This window comes from Gymnodraco acuticeps, unplaced genomic scaffold, assembly GCF_902827175.1.
Source record: "Gymnodraco acuticeps unplaced genomic scaffold, fGymAcu1.1, whole genome shotgun sequence".
Classification (NCBI taxonomy): Eukaryota; Metazoa; Chordata; class Actinopteri; order Perciformes; family Bathydraconidae; genus Gymnodraco; species Gymnodraco acuticeps.
This window is the reverse complement of record NW_022991745.1, coordinates 45788-69068: the sequence shown is the minus strand read 5'-3', so window position 1 is coordinate 69068 and position 23281 is coordinate 45788. Positions and strand designations below refer to the sequence as shown.

Below are 23281 nucleotides of genomic sequence, written 5' to 3'. Positions count from 1 at the left end.
GCAGAGGCTGGCGGTGCATTTGATTTGCCCGGTGATGGATGAGAGACGGTGCAGGAGGGAGGGGGTGTTTGGCCAGGGGCCGGGGGGTCCCGTTGGTGATCCTGTCCCCGCATTTCAATCCCCAATTACCGGAATGTGCCGTGACGCTCCGGCTCGAGACGACTGCGCGAGTCTAACCGGGTTACAGCAGCAGCACCTGCACTCTCCACTCAGGTAGTGTTGATACACGTGATCAAAATCAGCGTTGGCCCCAGCCTACTCCTCAAGAGGAAAATACAAATACTGATACAAATAGGATATCATACTGTTTCTTTTTATTTAATACCGTTAATCAGATTTTTTTGTGCAATATTGTGCCCTTTATGAAGGTCAATGCTTTATGGGCCAAGATGCATCACTTAAGGGAAGTTTATAAAGACATGATGCATACTCGTAAAAAAAGCCTCGTCAAAGAGCAAAAAGGCAAATCACCTTATCACAAGAACATTCAGAGTAAATGTCTTGAATCAAATGTCTCTTTATGCTTCATGTAAAATATCATCTTATTGCATCAAATTCAAATGTTAGAAATACCATAATTGGGACATTTAAACAGCCACTGGTTGCAGTGAAGAGCATCAGTTGTAAACAATCCCGAAATTATAATAAGATTGGAATGGAAAACGTGAAGTGAATTACAGTTTAATGAGAATAAAATCATTGTACAGCACAAAGGCTCACCAGGCTGAAGTTTTGTCAATTTCCACAAATGTGGTCATACATTTTAACCCATCAAATTACACTCACACTAATTTAAGTCCACTCTTACATGAATTCAACATGCATTCATCAGCCGGAATATGACGCAGAGCAGCTGCGGTTATTCACATGCTGCGTACAACTCTCCACTGCGGCACCAGATCTGTATTATCCTAATGGATAACGGCATGTTACTTAAAAAAGAAGCTTTTTAGGATAACAAAAAAAACAGGTCCCGGGAGACACACACACACACACACACACACACACACACACACACACACACACACACACACACACACACACACCACACACACACACACACACACACACACACACACACCACAGCTGGAGCAGCGAGGGATGGCCGCGCGCAGGAGAGCTTCTCCAAACACGCTAATTAGATCTCGAGCTCTGGCCCCGCGCTCTGAAAGCAGCCCAGCGGCGGGGCGCGCGGAGCTGTGGAAAGTTAATTGAATTAAATTCCCTCTAAACTAATTAGGCTGCAATCTGCCACGCGAGCTGTCCCTGAGCAAGGTTCGAATTAGGCGGAATGGATTCTTTCCTTTTCTTTAAAAGAAAGGAGGGCAGACTGGTGTGTTTTTGGTGGGGTCCTTTATTTGTCTTTTATGCTAATTCTCCCAGGGGACTGTCACGTGATTGCCTTGCGGTAACCGGAAGGCATCCGGTGTGTGTGCAACCTCTGTCCGCCGGTCCGGCCCGAACCACAACAAAGCCACTGAAAGCCCGACGTTAACTCAAGAGTCCAACATGTACAAAGGCTGAGATAACCGCTGCTTCACAGCTGCATGGATGAGGAGCATCTAGAGCTGAGAGGACTGAGGTAATGGAGGTGACATCGATCGCTTTCCTGGGGGAGCACAATAAAGAGGAGAGGGAGGGAGGGAGGGAGAGAGGAGAGGAGTGCGGAGGGACACGGATGAAAATCCCCCGTTAAGAGCAGCGACAGATATGATAATGGGAGAGCCTGTAGTCGTTCATCATTCACCACCTCCACCTACTGCTGCACCTCTCAGCTGCTGCTGCAGAAACTGCTCTGAAATCAAACGCACCCAAACTTCTTCAGCTATAGTTTTGTTATCAAAACAGAGATTAGTAATCATAAGCAGTAGATGTCATGAGCATGATTTCAAATATGAATCAGCATTGTACATGTTCAGAGCATTTATTTTTAGACCATCTCAAATCTAGGGCTTTTTTTACTCAATAAACCCTCTACTTGTAACTGACTGGACAAACTGTGCCACTGCTCCTGACTAACAGGAATGTTTTATGTCAAATGTCTGTTTATTGATTAATGTACGCCTATTTTACCTGAAAGGACAGAAGTGAGAGGAAGTGAGAGGGGAGAGATGGGGAAGGACAGCAACAGAGAACAAGGAACCAGGGATGTTTAGCACCCCAAATGTTATCTGTAATTGAGTTGATTAGAGCTTGTTTAGATAATTTACACCAATAAACTAAGGCCATGCATTATTACTGACTCTAGTGGCTCTGTGTGCAGCTTGAGTCTGTCTTTGATCAAGGAACACAATAAGTTACCAAAAGGAATGTAGTCTTTTGGTACCTTTTAGTTCTTTGCTTTGATACATGTTTGATTCCTCCCATCTTTCTTGTCTCCTGTCATATTTGACGTTTTACCTTTACTTCTCTGGGACAGAAAGACAGACAGATGGACAGCAGTCCACGAGGGAAGGACTCTGAGAAAAAGGTGGATGAGAAGCTGAGTATGAGGCGGAGGGAAGATGGGGGGATGGAGAGAGCAAAATGTATGGAGATAGAGTGAGAGGGAGGTTAGGACGATGGAGGGCCAGGTTTCTGTTTCTCCATAATCTAATCAGAGAAATGGCAGCAGTCAGAAATAGCCTGACGGACAGACTAAGAGCCTCTTCTCTCTCCCCTCCTCCTCTTATTCTTGTCTTCATCCTCGGGGAGGGTAAATGGATACACACACACACACACACACACACACACACACACACACACACACACACACACACACACACACACACACACACACACCACACACACACACACACACACACACACACACACACACACACACACACGCCAGCTTGACTTCCTAAAACCATAAAGTGTAGATGTGTTTGAGGGTTATAAGAGATTGGAAAAAAGCCTTGAGGTATCATAGCAAAACCTGATCTACTGACCAGATTCAGCTACTTCAAGAGTCCCACTTTTGAAAATGCATGCAGGTCTGTGGCTCATTTGATCCACTTCACAACATGCAGATAACATTTGATAAATAAATACAATTAGTTTACAGTGCAGACTACTAGTCATTTAGCCACAGTGTAGGGTTAGGTTGTCAGAAACCTTTTAAAAGCTGTACTTACCATTGTTTCAGTTACCGTACAACGAATCACCAGGAAACATTGAAAGGGAGCAAACAGTAGTCGTTATGAATGCACAAAATCAAATGTATTATTCTGCTGAGGTACGCTGATGAGGAGGGTCTAGATAAAAGTGACAGTCGTTTTTCAATATCCATTACTAAAACTATACTAATCATGGAGATGGAGAATAAATGGATACAACTTTCAGTTTTCAATCATTTCTTAGTTTTTAGACAGTGTAGAATTGCCTTAAAATCTTATATTTTGATAAATCGTTTGGATACTTAAATGTCAGAAAATATTGAAAAACCACGAATCGCAGGTTACCAGAATAAAATCTTCAAAAAATGTGTATCTGAGAGCATACAAACAATTAATTTAAGATAATAGAAGACAGTGTAAAGATGCTGGACAAATCAATTCATGGCATTTCTTCTCTATAATGTAATTGATTGATAGCAATTTATGTCATGATGACAAATTGACTACCAATTATTTTAACGCTAAAGAATATGATTATAGTTTTTTACTTTTCCATATCAACAGGGAATGACCACTGTGACTCAGGCTGTAAAACAGGCTGCATGTGTGTGTGTTGTTGGGGGGTCCAGGCAGAGCACAGTAAGAGTGAATGTGTCCTTTTCCTGCATGCTAATTCGTCCCTAAAGGGGAGACATTCCTGCAGGGTGTGTGTGTGTGTGTGTGTGAGAGGTCTTCTACATTTCTGTGGCATTTGGCGCGCTGCATTCCCTCCCAGCGTCAAACACAGACCCCCACACAGAGCAGAATTCCAGGGAAATTCCTCTGTCATGTTATTTTACAAGGTGGACAAGCGTTATTGTTGCAGAATTCCCACCCAGGCACTGGGGTCACACACACACACACACACACACACACACACACACACACACACACACACACACACACACACACACACACACACACACACACACACACACACACACACACACACACACACACACACACACACACACACACACACACACACACACACATCCATCCATCAGGAGTGTCAGTGCTACACAAACAGAACAAAAAAAGAGGAATCCCCTTTTTGTTGTGATGACTTTATTTACACGGTGGAGGTTGGGATACAAGAATGAATAATGTCACTCCATTACATTTGGCGCCTTGTCGAGATGCTGTTAAAACATTTATGAAACAACACTTTGAATATTATTTCTTTATGTCTCTACATTTCTCTTAATGTCAGTGTACAGCATGGAGCACTTCGTCGTGACAGAAGAGACTTCTTTACATTCACATGCATCAACAGAAACAATTCACAAGGCAGTTTTATTACCCATCATTCAAACGGGCTGCTATACATTTCTGCTTGGTATTTCTCCACTAACATATTAAACACTGAAATGAAATGAATTAGCAAGTCGTGTTCACAAACATTTATCAGTGAAGCTCTGCTGGTGAGGATTTTCTAAATGAAGTGAGCATCAAAGTGAACAGGCAACAATCTGAGGCAATGCCAAACTCTCTTTGGTCATTCAAATGTTCCTTTCCTTCAAAGCAAACGGACAACTCGTAGATGTTATTCATCCGCACATCATTTTGTACGTATTAAAGGAATGTAAGTGTTGCTATTTGTCAACAAATCTGTTAGGATTTTCCCCATTTGACAATATTTTTCTCTGCTAAATCATGCAACAACAAATCTACCACTCAGCCTTTTAATGTGGGATATGCCACCGTTCATTGTCATTAACTTAAATATAGCTTTTAATAAATATTCAATAATTTGGCTGTTTTCAGTGCTCTACACTATAAAGTGGACATTAACTTCATCACTACGTCACAGTTCATTAACAATAGGCTACTACATACGTAATGATATGAAGTTTAGTTTAGCTTATACGATGGCTTCCCTCCACTGATGGGATGTTTGATGTTCATGAAGACGCACAGGCACTGAAGCCTCTTTGCTTCGTTTACAACCTGCAACATTTACTCACCCTGCACTTAGATTTGATATCTAACAACTGTGTGCACAGCTCTGGATATGACAGTCTGTTATATGATACACTTTAATGGTCACGTAGGATGACTTTATATACTGCTTACAGCACACATAGTTGGCAGATATTATACTGCGATATTGCGAAAAGTTGGCATGTGATTACTGCATGTGTGTACTGAAACAAAGAGGCAGTGATGTGTTTATCAGAGGTACTTTTATTGGTAACATCCATCAAGAACTATCCATGCTCCTGACACTAAGATGATGCTGTGAGTGTGGAAAGTGTACATGTGTGCATACATATCTGGATATACTCTCTGTGTGTCTGCGTTAGTGTTCAGGGCTGAGCGCCGGACGGATGTCCAGCGTTCTCGATGTGCTGTCCTCTCCGACCACCTCCAGGCGCAAGCTGGGCGTGCTCGGATCCTCCTGGTCCTCTGATTGGACGGTGAGACGCAGCGTGCAGCCTTTGGGCAGCAGCTCCTGCTCGTACGCCGCGGCTAACTGGTTGACGACCCGTCGCTCAACCTGAAGGATCAGCCGCCGGGTTAGTGGGGGAGAAGAGATCAGAGAATTATATTTAAAGTGGTATACAGGCTGTGTTGTCTAATGAGTTGTGCAGGTTGTTTGGCCCATAGCATCAGATTATTCCCATTTCCTTATTTGCAATTAGAATATTATATTACTTATGTTCATTTATATAACAGTCAAGGATTAACTAACCATAACTGCATTGTTTATAGAAGTTATGAATAGACAGACAAATATGTACAAACTACTCTGATCATCAATTAATAACAAATAATTGTATCCTACAAAAATGCACTTTTTTCAGCATCCTAAATATCTCGCTTTTCTGTTTTATATCATATTATTTTCTGAGATTTTATAGACCAGACATTAATCTAGAAAAAAAACGCAGTCTCATAATTCATGAAATAAAAATAAATTGCAGTCATTTAATATTATTGTATTTAACCTTTAACTTCTGAAAATCTGTTATTTTTCTCTGCTGAAAGGAGACCCTTTGGTTATTTGACTAATTGTTAGGGCTATAGCATATTAGAAAAACCCTTCTTTCTCCAAGCACAAGCTTATTGCCAACACTCATACAAGTTACATAACACATCATGTGCAAATCACACACATAACTAGAGTTTAATCGAACTATCCTAACCCAGTCGCAGCTCATACCTCATGTTTGATGGAGCGTGCTCCATAGTGCATGTTGTACCCCCCCGCCAACAGGTCCAGAACCGGGCGCTCCCACTGAAGAGTGATGTCATGGCGCTGCTTGGCCTAATGACGGAGAGAGAAGAGAATAAGATTGCTGAGGTCCCCACACACACGTCTATAAAACACTGTTCGTCTGTACATCTGTCTGTTCCAAATATCCACAGATTTATATATCATCACAGTATACAGTATTTATTCTACTGTGCAGAATTTAATTTCACATTCTGTTTGATCTTAATCTATTGTACCTGAACACAGCTTACTTATTCCTGCATTTTACTTGCACTATTGTATCACTAGCACTATTTCATTTCATATTTCTTTATGCCTTTAGCTTATCGTATGTTGCACTGTTGTCTCCGATTAAGAACCAATTGCCAACAGCTATACTGTGGCTTTAGTGCATGAGACAACAAATAGTTCCTCCTTAATCCTTAAAGAAAAAAGTGTTAAATGGGTGAACTTAAAATTGTGAGGCCTTAAGTATAACACACTACCATAAACAGTCAGATCAGAAGGAGCTGATGGTGGATGCAGGAGACGGACAGAGAGCAGATAGTGTCACGCAGCATGTCTGCCAGCGCTAATCAACAGGCCCTTAATGCGTTTTAATCAAACATCAGTCAATAGCAGCAAGCAGAGATGCTCATTTAGCTTCTCATGTTAACACTCCATTCAATAAGTCCTACGCCATGTTTTACTCCAGAGATGCAAACACTAATATCACAACATTTAAATACCGTATTAAAGGCAAATTATGATAGCACTGAACATTTAATTGATTTCGTATAAGTGAGTGACAAACAAATGTCTCCTGAGGATTCTGTCATAATGAGATTTATGCTGTGTGTTCACAGCCGCAGACAGAAGCTAGTTATTACGAGACACCTCAAACATTAAATAACAAAAAGAAGAACACACAGTGTGAGTGAGTGAGTGAGTCATGAGTCAGGGTCCTATCAGCTGCCTGCAGGGTCTTGCTGGCTCTCAGGAGACCCGCTGTAATATTAATAATTAAATATTGATGAAGGCTCCACATGTTAAACACTGTAATCACATTATAGTGAGTAGTAGTGGCACATCATATTGATCTGGTGTGTTCCTGCACAGCTCAGCGGCTGCAGGAAGAAGTGGGCGGGGCCTACAGCCCCACTGCAGGACACCCAGGTTATAAATGTCGGGTGCAGTGATATCACAGTGTTGCGTACCTTCTTGGCCCAGAAGTTGAGCTCTTTGGTGACCAGCTGCAGCAGCTCTGAGTGACAGAACGGCAGGAAGTATACGATCTCATTGATCCGACCCAGAAACTCGTCCCTCCGGTAATGAGCCTGTGGAGGAACCAAAGAAGTGACAATGACTACCGGTGTCTCTCAGGCCAAATACAGGACACTGCTGAATTTTTTTTTCTTTCCTGCTTACCTTTAGGATCGGTCGAATCACACTTTCTTTAAACTGTCGGGAGATTTTGACGTCATCCCCTTTCTGTACGTCCTCTGGGGAAAAGCACAGCATCCATTTCAATTCAGATTTTGTTTATCTGAGGGCTCTGTACGTCTTTACCGTGTCACACAACATCACTATAGTTGGTGTGACACACTATGTGTTTTGTAGGGAAACTATTTGACCATACTTCACATTATTATATCACAGCAACAAATGAAAAAGTAATATCAGAATGGGATTAAAAGCGTTCTCGATGTAGGAACAAATAAAATCACAACGTACAAATAATTTTAACGCTGTAGTAAGATGACAAATGTTACGAAACAAATGCAAGTCAGTGTGATGCAAGTCATCCTTGTGTATGCATTTGCATTTAGCTTTGTGTCTCTCACCGAGTTTGTCCGCCAGCTTCCTGTGGCTGACCTCTTCTGCTTCCTGACGAAGCTGCAGTGCATGCTGGGCAATTTCATCACTTGCAATGTTAGAGGTCATGATGAAGATGGCGTCTTTACATTCAATGGTTTTCCCCTTACCGTCTGTGAGGCGACCCTGAGAGCAAAAGTGACTCGTTACAGTTTGCAAATGTCTTATAAATGTGACTAACAGATATTTCTGTGCTCTTTTGTGTGTGTGTGTGTGTGTGTGTGTGTGTGTGTGTGTGTGTGTGTGTGTGTGTGTTTATATACATACCTCATCAAAGAGCTGCAGCATGATGGTGAGGACATCAGGGTGGGCCTTGTCTACTTCATCGAACAGGACCACAGCGTTGGGACACGCCTTCAACAGCTTGGTCAGCTGACCGCCTTCCTCGTGTCCCACGTACCCCGGCGGGGAGCCAATGAACTTTGCCACCTGGGAGACGAGGAACAGAGGTACGTTTTAAACTATGTAACACACAAAGTCAATTGTAAGAATCACACTTAACATATAATGCCGAAAACCACAAAACAATTCTGGTGTGAAATGATGAGATTTGGTACTTGAATAAGAAAATACTCAGATTTACTGATTAAATGTATCAACAAAGCTTCACAAACAAGGAACAAATATGACATTTTTGTTTATGCATCCATTCTGAGTACATACAGAAGTAATCAAGGGTCTTACCTCGTGTTTTTCCTGGAACTCGGACATGTCCATACGGATGAACCCCTGCAATCACACGATGGGTTAACCTCCATACTCTGCTGTATCAGTGTGTATCATCTTGTTGAACATCTGGTACTAATAGTTACCATGGAAACCAAAACAAATTGAATTCTCTGTCATTTCTTCACAGCGGGAATAGGTCGCTAAATTAAATGTCTGTGTTTTTTATCTATGAGAACACTTATTTTCCACCTATTGACTGAATGTAACATCACCGCTGTGTATACTGTGTGTGTGTGTGTGTGTGTGTGTGTGTGTGTGTGCGCACATACCTTTTTGAGGTCCTTGTGCATGTAGCGAGCCACCTGTTTGGCCAACTCTGTCTTTCCTGTGACATCAGACAGATCAGAGACGTTGTTTGATTATTAATCCTCAATAAAGGAACAACCCGCGCCCTCCATTTAATAATTTTGTTTTTAATATAAAAAACACAACCCCTTCTTATTTTTTTTAATACATCAGTATGCAGAGATTTCAGGAAAACAAGCTTACTCATTTCCGACAGAAAGACGATGTCTCTCCTTCTCTAAGTGCTGGCCTAAATCCCAGTGCCTCCGACGACTAAGCTTTCAATCATCTGCCGCTCTCCAGAAGCACACATTATGTTTGTAGCTAAAATATTCTGCATATAAATGCTCATATATGATATTGATGTCTTGTGTTTGGTATGGGGATGATGATTATGTGTGTGTGCGTGTGTGTGTGTGCGTGAAAGGCTGTGTGTCTTGTTGCTGTGTTTAATATTGATGTCTTATGGCCACAGTTTGTCGCTGAAGGCAACAGAGAATATGAACACCGCCTCTCCTTCATCTATCTCTCTGGCCTGTCATCTCACCATCTCTGTCTTTTTTAGCCATCTATCTGGCCCTTAATATCCCTCCGTCTTCCTCTCTCCCAAACACACACAAACACTCACACTTCTTCATCCTGCTGCTGTGTGAGAACATTTAAACTTGTCTCTGTACTAGACATGTCAAGTTTTGTCCTTTACTACTGAAAATCTAATGACAGAATTAATCCAAAACTTGTTTTCCTACACAATTAGGACTCTGCACTATATTGATATTGTGATATGAGACTAGACAGGGTGTGAGGATTCTGATATAGTGTTGTCGTTTTCTGGTCTTGAAAGGCTGCATTACAGTCAAATTATGTAATTTTATGAATTTACCAGACTTTTCTAGCTGTTTTATTATTTGCCTTTACCCACTCAGCGATGAAATCCACAAAACGAATACTAATTTATAAAGAAATGTATTCTGTACCCTAAAATATCTATGTGATAGTTTTTATGATTTCCATATCACTTAGCACTTTACACTACTCCATAGTACACACAGCTTTAAAGCTAACACTGGTATTTTGGACAACCCTCCATGAATGGTTCCCTTTTTTTAAAAATTATTTTTGAGGCATTGTTGTGTTATTTCTGACAGTGTGAGAAACAGATGCGTGGACAGAGGAGTGCGGTGTGAATCTGTTGTAGCAGAAAGGTCACCACAGAGTTTGGACAGTCTCAATTCATCCCCCCCATCCCAGTGGATTTCTTTAATTGAAACGGCTGTAGAGTTGCTCTGAGATGTGTTCTCTCTCTGCGCATCAGAAAAAGAGTCTGGCAGTGTTTTAAAGTGCAATCAGCTGTTTATGACACCTAGAGCTCAATGGGCTGCAATAAACTCAATATTAGAAAAGGATGGCATTTTATAAAGCCAATACTGGTCAATCAGAAAATGCGTTGATCAGTCAAAATCATACACACATTATTCACAAGCAACTGCTTTATTTAATGCTTTTCTTTTTACTATATTGACTTCTGTTTCACTGCTAAGCTATATCAATATTTGTAGATTTGGTGTATTGTGTGTAATAATTAGCAGCAGCTCTGCTTACTGAGCACCAGATAAAGCCAGGTTCATGACCTCAGAATTGCGGCCCATCAATGGTTTTCAGTGATTCAAGATGGTCTCCAGTTGGAAATGGATTGATGATCAGCTTTATTACCCCTTAAGGGAAATTGGTTGAGAAACAAGGGAGCCAATCACAGACGTGTGGGCGGGACTAAATCAGGTGACACTGCCAGTGTATAGTCGCTTTTGTTACCAACTGCTAATGTAGATGACATCTAACAATAGAATACATTTAACTTATTCATGATGTCATTACTTTCCTATCCAAACTGTTGAACGCATAAATGGCCTGTTGAATGTAATAAAACCTCTTAGTGTGTTGACTATAGGAATAGTTCAGCACGTAGATCAAGAAGGAACGACCTTTGAAAAATTGTTTTAGTTGTTTGTCTTCATTAACTCAAATGAGGCCCTTCTTTTTCGAAACAGATATTTGCAATTCATTTGTTAAAAATGAATATGTAATAAACAGTCAAAAATGTTGCTTAAATTCGTATTTTGTTTCACTGAGTAAATAGGATTCTTCGAAAACAACCCCCTTCACTGAACGCTTGATAGTTTCTCTAATTTGTGTTAACATTGCACCGTGTGCTTTTGTAGTCTTGTGTATTCTGTTTCTATTGAAATCAGTAGTCTGTCAGGAGGAAAATACACTCCGCGAGCATTCAACGAACTTCAGAAACTCAACTTGCTCGAGTGTTCTGTTTATTTTGGCAGCTACTTTCAAGAGAGTGCTTTTTTTTCATGAGATAAAACGACAGAGAGGAAGTGCTTGGTGTGAAAGATGAGAGTGATTTACCGATTCCTGATGAGCCGAGGAAGAGGAATACGAGAGGATGCTCTTCGTCGTACCAACCATTCTCCTTCCTCCTGATGGCTGCAGAAACACAGAGAGGCAGAACACTATTATCTCATTTATTTGCCTTTGCACTCAGTATTCTGAGTTTCTCCAGACTGAACCGAGTTGACCCGAGGGCGACGGGTATCCCAGAAACTATGATAAAAGAGTGAGAGAGCAGGGATGAGAAAAGGGTCAAGACATTTGAGCGAGAGACAGAAAAAGGGAGACAGAAGAGAGAAAACAGAGCAGGAGAGCAAGATGAGAGACCTCCAGAAAGCTACCCACGCTGCCTCTCTTCCCCCCTCAGTCAGTGGGGCCATTAGCCAGCAGTAATTGTGTTAGCCTCCCTGGCGCGGCCATGGTGAAATCAGTTTAGCATGGATCGCAGCCTCACACACACACAGACACACACGCTTGCTTAAAGAGGAGTGCCTACCCAACCCTGCCATCACCCCAGCAACCACACTCACACACATGCACAAAGACGAGATGATGAGGTGGATCCGAGGCGAGTAAAGAGTGTATTTGGCCCGTTGTTTCAGCCTCTCCACGGAGAAGCAGACACTAGCAGGAACTCATCCAAACCTGAAGCTGTTGAGAGGTCCGGGCCAAAAGCAGAGCCGTATACGGGCAGGGTTTGGATGATAGCAGGTCCGTAGTTTATTGGTGGCATTGCGCTAAAAGGCTCAAGGTTTGAATCCTCTGGCAGGCTGAGGCCTCGCACAGTCCAAACTCTAAATTGCTCATAGGTATGGATGTCTGACTGTGTTTGCCTTGAAAAAGACTCTCCATCTGTTCAGAGCGCTTTAACCCCCAAACTGATGAGCAGGGATACAAAATATTGTTGGATGTGTCCTGATTGTGCCACTGGGTAAGTTAAAATGTCCACGGTATGGTCTGTGAATCCACCTCTGAGTGCAACTGCTGCTGCAGAGCTGGTATTTACTTTATTTAGCACTTGATGTGGGTCTGTGATTATTCTTATAGTCCAGAGAACCTTTTATATTTCGTGTTACCAATACATTTAACTTGAATTTCTTGTGGTTTTTGGGTGGAAAACAACTCAAAAGGCTCAAGGTACATCAAATGGAGTTCAAACGGTAAATGGACTGCGTTCATAGCGCTTTTCCAGTCTTTAAAACCCCTCCATAGTGCAAACTTTGTTTAGCTTTAGAAATGTATAATATTTAAATAATATGTATAAAACAATATCAATGCTACATGAACCCCCAGCCCTATCCATCAAACCTATGTTCATTAAAAAAGCCAAATGATCTAAAAGTACAGTACAAATATAGTATGGTTTTTAATATAACAGTTTTACCTCTGGTTATAAATGTTAGCATTTAAAAAAGGTCCTACAAGTCTTTCCATCTCGAATCCTGACCTGTTTGAATCTAACAAGTGACAACACAATCTTGTTCAAGTCTTAACCCAAAAACACTGGTGGAGATTTAACTGCGTGGTAAAATGATTCGACATTTGTCCTTATTGGTCTGCCCTTTGACAAGTCTTCACACACCCATCATGCATTCTTCCTAACTTGTTGTTGCCTTAACAACTACTGGCATCTGTTCTCAACATAAAGATCTTACAGTTAGCATCTCAGTTGAAGATAACAAGCTAGAATATTGCATCTGAGAGGTGTCGATTTCTTGGCAAGTTATCGAGTGCAGCCAGAACATAAGTGGCAGGAGAACGCTGTGGCCAAGTCGCTAAAGAGAACAGAGGAACCACAACTTGAGTTACACTTCAACAGCCACAGTATTATGTCCTGTCAAAGAGCATCTTTTCCAAGACGATGAGAACTTTCCTGCTCACATTTTGAAATCCAAGAGGCTGTGTGTGATGCAGTGAAGCTAAAATACTTCACGACACACACCAGTTGTGAGTGTTAAAGTAGCTTCTAATAGCTGATAATCATTAAGAGCAGATTCTTGGCACGAGGGGAGAAGGAGAGGGAGCTAGAAAGACGATGGGAGAGAGGGGAGCAGCATGAGGAGCGAAGATAAGGAGAGGAGAGAGGAGTAAGGATGTAGGAGATAAAGAGAGGAAAGAGAGAGAAGTGATGGAGATAAGGAGACAGAGAAACAAATGAGTGTGTCAGAGATGGACACAGAGATGAATAGTGACAAGAGGGGCTCCAAAGCTCCGTCTGCTTTATCAATGACTGTGTGAATGACAGCGTAACCTTCTGTGTGTGTGTGTGTGTGTGTGTGTGTGTGTGTGTGTGTGTGTATTTTAGCTGATTGAGACCGACTTTGACAGAAGGGCACATTGACATTTCTCAGAGGACCCTCACGACAACAACAAGGAAAGGAAGGAGACACAAAAACAAATGAAAGCTTGCGCTCTCTCTCTCTCTCTATCTCTCACACACACACACACACACACACACACACACACACACACACACACACACACACACACACACACACACACACACACACACACACACACACACACACACACACACACACACACACACACACACACACACACAGCAGTGTGTGTTGGGCAGGTCTGGTTGGCTCTAACATGATTACAGAGGGATGATTCTCCTCAATAACTCTTAGCCCTGAGAGCTAAACCTGGATCAATCTAACCTCCTTCCTGTGTGAGTGTGTGTGTGTGTGTGTGTGAGTGTGTGTGTGTGTGTATATCTTGCTTCAGGCCAGCTGTTTGTCATGAGGAGTTCAGGAGGAAACAGCAGTTTTGGAGCCATGACAACACACCAAATGCCAGATATGAAAAAAAAACAATTTCTTCCCAAGTGGTTTGCTAAATGGATACATTTAGATATAAAAACAATTAGTGTATAAGTCATGGTCGATAGTTCATCATAAATCAAAGCATCAAGAACTTTTAACAATTAATAGTTTTTTCCATTATACGTGATACTTTTTTTCTTTTTAACTAAATCATATAATTGTTAACTTAATATTTGCAATTTCAAAACCTCTCATTGGTATCTTTTTTGTGTTGCTTTTACAGAATGATGGGTGGCATAAGAGGAGCTTTTCACTAATTGTATCACTCTTATAATTCAATATTTATAATAAAACACATTGTTGTATAGGTTGCTTCTTCATTGACATACTCTGGTCCTGTGCAGCTCTCGTTATCTGTGCATCTCTTTCTCATTTGTTGTCTCAGTATATCCCTTCCGCTCATCCTGGCCCATCTCCTCATCTCTAAATCTCTACTTCCTCTCTGACTCATTCCTGCTCGGCTCATCTTTGATAAACTGACAAAATAGCACATAACACAACATGTACAAATTATTTGTAGATTAATTCTCCATGTGCTTCCGGCCTCTTTAAGGCATCCCTCTCCTTGCGTTCAATGTGTGTGTGTGTGTGTGTGTGTGTGTGTGTGTGTGTGTGTGAGAGATATATTCACTGTAATACTTCTCAGAGATCAATAAGCTGTTCCTTTATCACTGCGGCGACGTCTTCTATGGCTTTCAAGACAATTTGCCACCATAACAACAATCATTCATCACCTTGCCAAAGACTAGAATTCCCACGATTCCCTCTTCCAAGAACGTAACTATTGCTCAAATAGCAGTTTGTATTTTCAGAAGCTTTAGTTTGGATGTTAATAATTGTAGTTATGTATACACATTTTTTTATGTTTGGAGGATAAAATCCAAGTTGTTCTCCTGTTGGCTATAAACTCTGCAGTATTTGCTCGCACGGAATAATATTAGAGATTATAATATCCGATTGTAGCTTTGGGAGTGAGTTGATTATTTTCACAAATCTGTCCAGGATCATAAAAATAACGCACAGCCTCATTCTTTGCTGCAGAGCCCTTACTTCACACACACACACACACACACACACACACACACACACACACACACACACACACACACACACACACACACACACACACACACACACACACACACACACACACACACACACACACACACACACACACACACACACACACACACACACACACCACACACACACACACACACACACACCACACACACACACACACACAGATCAATACATGGCCTCCGTGGATGCCTGGTGTAATATCAGCTCTTTACTGTCTGCTGGGTTATTGTGCTCTAACTCATCCTCCCTCCTCTTCTCTATGCATTACACTCGCTCTCTCCGTCGATGCTTTGTGCTTCTCGGCACATCTCTGCTATCCTCCTCCCATCATCTATTTTTTTTGTCTCCCTCTATTTGTTTTACCCTGGGTCTCATCTGCTTTCCACTTCCTGTCTCCATCTCATTGCCTTCCGCCTCTCCATCCCTGTGCGTTTTGAGGAAGGGAAATGGAGGGCACAGCATGGACGAACGATGACGGAAAGGTGAAGGAGGAATAGTGGGTGGGATGAAGATCTAGGGGGTAATGAGAGAGAGATGGAGGGAGAAACTGAGGAGAGGGGGGGCAGAAAGAGGGAGAGAAGAGAGGAGGAGGGGGTCTGTAGTATGTCTCCTCTCTCTGTAATCGTGTTAACTGGCGGCTCCAAGCCTGGCCTCCTCAGCTGTCACACGCACAAACACACACACACACACACATGCACACAGCACCTGTGTATGCCTGACAGACAGCTCATTCATCACAATTAACCAATTACAGCCTCCGCCGGTCTGTCTGAGCCCGCCTACTGTGGGAAGGAAGGGAGAGGGAGGAAAACGAGGGGAGTGCAAAACAGAAACATGGGAGACAGAAAATATAGAAAGGAAAACAAAAAGGCGTGGAAGCGCGGCTGTGGCTTAAAAGCATGTCTTTATAATACTTTGAGGTGTGTGTGTGTGTTTACCTGAGGCCACAGTATTGATGGCCCCCTCCTGTCCGATGATGTACTCCTTCAGCCTCCTCTCCAGGGGGAACCTCCGCCTCTCCGCCGCCTCGCGCCGAGCCTGCACCTCCTGGAACTGCACGGAGACAAGAAGACGGACATTGGGAAAACAGATGAGACACTCGATGAAGAAAAGGAAAGGGAGACATGTAAGGAAATTCACTAAAGGGAAAAAACACGAGGACATTCAAGTGTTTTGGAGGATGTCCCTCTTCACTCTTCCCTCTGTTTATCATCATCTTGTCCTTTTTGCCACTACCATTTCCACTACAAAGGACACATAAACAAGAACATCTGAATGCTGCAAAGCTATCACTGAAAACATCTCATTTAGAAACCCTTCTTAATGCAACAGTTAAGCCGTTTCTCCCTTTTCTTAATCACAGTGCCTTCATTTCTCTAAAACAAATGCCCTCTTTTCTGTTGATTTGATCTCTTTCTACCTCTCCTGCTCTGCTCAGATCTTCCCTTTACTTTCCCGTAAACTCCCCCCTTAGTATCTGTCTTGAAGCCCCCTGACTCATTCATCCTCTCCTCTTTGTGTCCTCAGACTCCAAGTTTGCACCCTGCAGTGGAGGCAGGCTGTTTATTCTCTCGCTCCATCTTGCTTAGCTCTGGCCTGCTGTCACGCTGCTAGATAACTTCGGGTAACTCCAGTTTTATTTAAGAAAAACAGCTGACCCTACCTCTGCTGCGATACACCTGTAAAATACTAAGAGCTGAGAGGAGTCCCTGCAGTCAGATGATTCTATAGCAGTTTAGTTTAAACCTAAAGCCTGAAGATCACACTCAATTACATTTCAATCGCAATTTAACTATCCAAAAAACAAGAGCTTTTTTTCCCCACAGTTTTCTCAAGTGTATTGGTAAAGCATTGAGGATGTTAATGCGATAATATGTGCAATCAGATCTCCATCCATCTCAGGTTATTTTATTACTATATTTATGACCAGATATTTTGAGATCAATAACTATTTTGGAGACAAATTTAGACACTAGAAGATATTACAAATGCAGCTTGTATGTGCGTCAAATTCCAGGTTATGTATCAGTACTTATATAGAGTTGATTTATAATCTCACTTTACTGCTTAGTCAATGTTTTTAACCTCAGTTAACCTTTACCGGCTTTCACAAATGTGATCCTCAATAGCACCTGCCACTCAGTCAGCGCAGTGACACAGACCTCCTGAGGAGTGTGCGTCTGTGTGCATGAAGGCAAGTAAATGACCCAGATGTCTTCTGGGTGAATAGTGCCAAGTCATTCAGGGACAGGAAACAAGTACAGTATCAAAACATTGGTGTGCATGGAAACTAATGTTGTTTTAATTGCTTGCTCATTCTGCACAGCTTGTACGGAAGAACAAAATGAAGAGTTTGTGTGCGTACGAGTGTGTCATACCTTCGCCTCAAACTCCGTCAGTACTGTGCTCACTTCTCCATCCTTGGCATAGGCCCGCGCTGTGTGTCCCAAACCATTGGTCTGCAGGGGGTTGGCACCTGTATGCAAGCAAACAACACACACAGGTCATAAATGAGAACAAATAATCTAATTATTCATATCTACTCATCAAAAAGGTTCAAACTAACAGAAGGGCATCGTTTAAAGAAAAAAATAACGCCCTTACTTTCTGCCGTTAGTACTATAATATTATACACATCACCTCAGCAGGAGGGTCAAAACGTCGATGGAGAGAGTGAGGTTAGGGGTGAGAGGTCACATGGGTTCAGGGGTCACTGAGACTAACTGCAGTGAAGCGGGAGGGCGATGCAATGACACTGCAGGGGGCTTCATATCTGCAACGCGTGCCTTTAACACACACTTTGACCCCTACATCCGCACACCTCCACCCTGGGTTATTATACAATCTATACACACTGCAGGTTGTTGCAGGTGGGGGGCCATTGACTCACACACAACACACACTTTACACAGCAGGAGGGGTCAAACGGTGCAAAATGGTGTTAAATGGATCTTTAAAGCGTCGGAGTATAAAAGATGAAGAACCATGTCACAGGGGCACGTGTGAAGTGTGGTTAGCAGTGCCTTCTGCCCTGACCTGTGCCACCACACCACACACACACACACACACACACACACACACACACACACACACACACACACACACACACACACACACACACACACACACACACACACACACACACGAACAAGTGACTGTTTCCATCGCATCAGCTATGCAATAACAATGAAACGAAAATCCTTAGGAAAGCAGTATTTTTGTAACAAACTGTAAAATATTACAAATGTGTATTGGAGGTCTACAGTAGATTATTGACAGCCCACACGTACCCATCTGCAATCCTGTGACTTTAACACTTTTCTGGTAGCAACCAAAATAGCATCAGCTATCAATATTTTTTCAAAGTCACACTCAAATAAACTCAACTAGTGTGAGGCCTTAGAATAAAACCTACTGTGGTTCCAGTTTGTCTTATATGGTATACATTTGATTTGGCTTGTTGTGGTTGCAGTTGACTGGTTTGTAGGCATTGTTGAATATTGGAAAGTGTGTGATTTTTGTGAGCGTTTTGTGAAGTTGCCAGACCGAAAGTCAATTTAACATTCGGTATCCCCCGGTTGCTGTGTGCTCCTGCGGCTCATTTTGTTTCGTCCTTTTTGTATCTTCTTGTTCTGACAATAGCAGGCCATAACTTCCTGTAATTGGTCCAAAAGTCTGACCCATCCAAAAACGAAATGATTGTTATATGGTGCATTGAGAATCAGATGAGCCACCTGGGGTTCCACAGCTACTTTTAGGTAAACTGTAACAGTGTATGTGATCATTGCCGATGCCAGTTGTTCCTGTTGTTCTGAGCACCAAGCGCAAAGATAATCACTGTGATGATTATCGATAAACGCCTAAAATGTGTTACCTGCTCACAAAGCTATCGATCCCGCCAACAATACACCACTAGCCCCCCACCCCCCAACAAAAACAAGAGGGAGGAAAGCAATAAAATACACACACACACACACTCACTGGACATAATAAATAGCATCATTTAGGGCTTTAATATCAGGCCACCCCTCTGGGCCATGGCACTTTATAACAGGATCAACACTAATGACACACACACACACACACACACACACACACACACACACACACACACACACACACACACACACACACACACACACACACACACACACACACACACACACACACACACACACCACACACACACACACACACACACACACACACACACACACACACACACACACACACACACACACACACACACACACACACACACACACACACACACACACACACACACACACACACACACACAGGATCCCTTCATTAGGAGTGCTTTAGTTATGCCTATTAGGAGTCCCCTCCTCTTTCCTATTTCCTCCTCCCTCTCTTTCACTGCAGCTGGTGGGAGAGAGCCCCTGCTGGTCTTTGTGTGTGTGTGTGTGTGTGTGTCTTTATATCGGTATTGTGCGTGTCTGTGAGCCTGTGTGTCTCCTCTGGCCTCCTACCACCTACAGAGCCGTCCATTACTGAGTGCCTGTGGCCACGGGCCTGATGCGGGGCCTGGGGAGAGTCTAGAGACCCTCGGCAGGTAGGGCGAGGGACCGTGGGGCGAGGAGGGGCCCGAGGGGGGACCTGGAGACTGTGATGGATGGAGATGTGAGTCGAGGGCCGGCTAAGGCCAAAAGAGCAAACCCAGGACTGGTGGAGTAACATGGTCGCATGCAAGCACAAGGGAAATAACAAGATAAAGGATACACACCACTCCATACAGACACACACATTTTGCACATACATGAAGCCACAATGAGACACACCGTAATCCACATAATGTCCTGAAGCTGTGGCAGTTTATACGATTTTTTGTTATGATGTTTAACAAGATTGATAGCAGGCCTCAAAGAGTAGGGAAGTTAAGATAAAAGACCATACAAATTCAGTTTTGTCAAGAATAGTCCAATACATTAAAAACTTGTATTAAAGTCTATTATTATGCACCCAATCACACAGAATCACACATGAACAGCGATGCGTTGGTGATGTCATGATTGTTATTCCCCGTGATGGTGGCGCCAAACAGGCAAAAAACCCAGCCTGGCGAACAAAAGCCCGCCCTGTCTTTAATCAAATTGGCTTAAAACAAATGCCTCTGCTTTGTGAAATTTCTTACCTTTTTAATTCAAAAATGCGTCTGCAGAACATTTGATCGAGTTAGGCGAAGTGATTTGTTTAAGCGTACGGAGTGCTTACTGACGCAGGGGTGAGACGGGCAGACAGAGCCTTTGGATGCACCATCCATCATAAACATAAACAAGACATTAATACTGTGTGTGTGTGTGTGTTTGTCTGCATAGTAATGGTGGTTGGGATGTTTGATCCAAAACAAATGGAAAAATGCTTTTAGATTAAAAAGATATCAGCCTAACAACCTAAAACTACAAATGCATCCCCAATTTATGATTCAAAAACATATCAAACATATCAAAAGGATAAAAGCATACATGAATATTTTAATAAATAAGATGGACACTTGAGTGCACAAGCATACATATGAACTCACTGAAAAGACACACACACACACACACACACACACACACACATCCTGTGATTGTGGAGTTACCCCAAGGGCATGTTCTGAGCGCAGGTCACAGTTCAACTAGGCCTGGCTTGTTTAAGAGCTGCTCGCCTGGAAACTGAGGGGGATACTCTGCCCTGAGGGTGTAACAGTGTGTGTGTGTGTGTGTGTGTGTGTGTGTGTGTGTGTGTGTGCACGTGTGTGTGTGTGTGTGTGGAGCTGAGTCAACGACAGGTGCGAGTGTAATGGGGGGTGAATGGAGAGGGGGTATGAACGAGTGATCAATTTCAAATGAGCTTTGTAATACTGTTTATATTACTCGGGGGTGGAAGCGTTAAGATGATGATACATGGAGCGCTTTTTAAAGCTGAAGGAGACGATACTGCCTACAGCTCTTAAGGGCAGATGAAAACCATTTACTTTGTATAGAAAAGATCAAGGTAAGGAGTATGGCGTGTGTCGTGATGAAACAGGTGCCCTTGAATTAGTCATTTGTTTCCTTCAATTAATAAATTGCCCCGAAAAATAAGTAATTCTTGGACATTGATTCACAATACAGGAACAATGTTATCCCTTAAAAGCGGTTAAGAAGACACAAACCAGTGTAAAGGCCAACATCTAAATAACACCATATGAAAACCAAGAGGCCTTAATGAGGACTGGAAACAAATAGTTGTACTAGTTTTTATACAAAAGCACACACATCTAGGCAATATATACTAGGTGCTGGACAGATGCATGTTTTCAATGTTTGCACACTAGATAAAATACAGGAATACAACTGAATGAGTAACATGAATCAGAGACATAGTCAAGAACACTTTTATAACTCGGCTATAGATTTTCACTATTTTGGTTTTGTTCAATATTAGAGAAGCACTTCATACCAACATGAGGTAAAACTGCAGATGATGTGTTCCTAAGATAGATCCAAACCCACAGAGGTCACCCATTGACTCTAAAGTTGGGTGAGTGATGGGTCGGTAAGGTTTTACGTACCAGACTCCAGCAGCATGCGGACGGTGCGGGGGTCATCTGTCAGCGTGGCGTAGTGAAGCGCTGTGCAGCCACGGAAACCCGCCCTGCTGCTGAGCCTGCTGCTGAACTCATCCTCTCTGGACACCAGCACTGTGGAGACAGACAGAGAACGATACATGAAGGAGACACAAGAAATATACGAAGAAAAGACACTGGTTGACAAAGACACACAAAAACTACATTTCAAGCACGATGAGTTGGGTTAAAAAATGCATTTGAATCTCAAAGATGGAAATAGAATAGGCACAACTCCCATATGAGATGCAACCAGGAAACTTTGTGGAGCTGGAGACATTAGTATGATGAATTTACTAACAACCTTAACTGGAAATGTTTTAGCCCTTAAATGTGTAATAACCTTCTTTAATCCATTCACAGTCAATGGTGATTGGTGATGCTCCAGAAAGTGTGTCAGTGATAACACCGCGGCACACAAAATTGTCTTTCCTGTTTCCAGCGTTGGAGGAGTTGTTCATTTTCACAGATTTAAGCTCAGCTGTCCGACATGATAGGAATAATGTGAGTTGTGTTTTAGGGTCTCGTTTGCTGCGCTCCTTCCAAATAATAGAGATAGTCTATCATTCTCCCCTTACTTCTCTTTTTCATAAGAGCACTCATCTCGTGCCACTACTCCATCATCCATTCTTATTTTTTCCGCCTTCTTCCTCATCAATTCCTTTCATCACTCGCACCCTCTTCCTCCCCCCCACTCCTTCTATCCCAATAACTTTGTCTCATCCATTTCCTGACTTCCTCGCCTCTCCCTTCCTCTTCATGCCACCCATTTCCTTCAATCCCTCCCTCCCTCTATCAACCTTTCTAACAGCCACATCTTCCTCCTTCTCCTCCATCTTCAAGCTCATCTCCAGCTGCTCCCTACAATCTTCCCTCACCCTCTTTCCCCTGCCTTCTCTCCTTTCTTTTCTCCTTCCTTCATCAGTCTTTCCCTTCCTCCATCCATCCCACTCTTTTTCTCCATCTCTACGACGGTCTCTCTCTGCAGTGTCTCTGCATGTGTGTGTGTGTGTGTGTGTGTGTGTGTGTGAGAGAGAGAGAGACAGGGCGGGATAATCATAGCTAACCCAATAAAGCGTCGCACAGGCCCCCCTAGCCCATCCATCAGCCTGCGTCTGGGAAACGCTTC

General features: G+C 42.6%; 1 protein-coding gene across 1 annotated transcript in view; it reads right to left on the bottom strand.

The window, feature by feature from the left end:
• Window positions 1–4188: 4188 nt before the first annotated feature.
• Window positions 4189–23281, bottom strand: part of clpb (caseinolytic mitochondrial matrix peptidase chaperone subunit B) — a 31770-nt gene continuing 12677 nt past the window's right edge. The window contains exons 5-16 of the mRNA XM_034199185.1: window positions 22099–22227; window positions 17918–18015; window positions 16478–16592; window positions 11644–11721; window positions 9210–9265; window positions 8896–8940; window positions 8479–8640; window positions 8181–8337; window positions 7765–7838; window positions 7554–7673; window positions 6304–6408; window positions 4189–5637 (exon numbers count right to left, since the gene is read on the bottom strand). Coding sequence (XP_034055076.1) covers window positions 5440–5637; window positions 6304–6408; window positions 7554–7673; window positions 7765–7838; window positions 8181–8337; window positions 8479–8640; window positions 8896–8940; window positions 9210–9265; window positions 11644–11721; window positions 16478–16592; window positions 17918–18015; window positions 22099–22227 — 1337 coding nt within the window. The 3' untranslated portion in view covers window positions 4189–5439. The remainder of the gene's footprint in view (window positions 5638–6303; window positions 6409–7553; window positions 7674–7764; window positions 7839–8180; window positions 8338–8478; window positions 8641–8895; window positions 8941–9209; window positions 9266–11643; window positions 11722–16477; window positions 16593–17917; window positions 18016–22098; window positions 22228–23281) is intronic.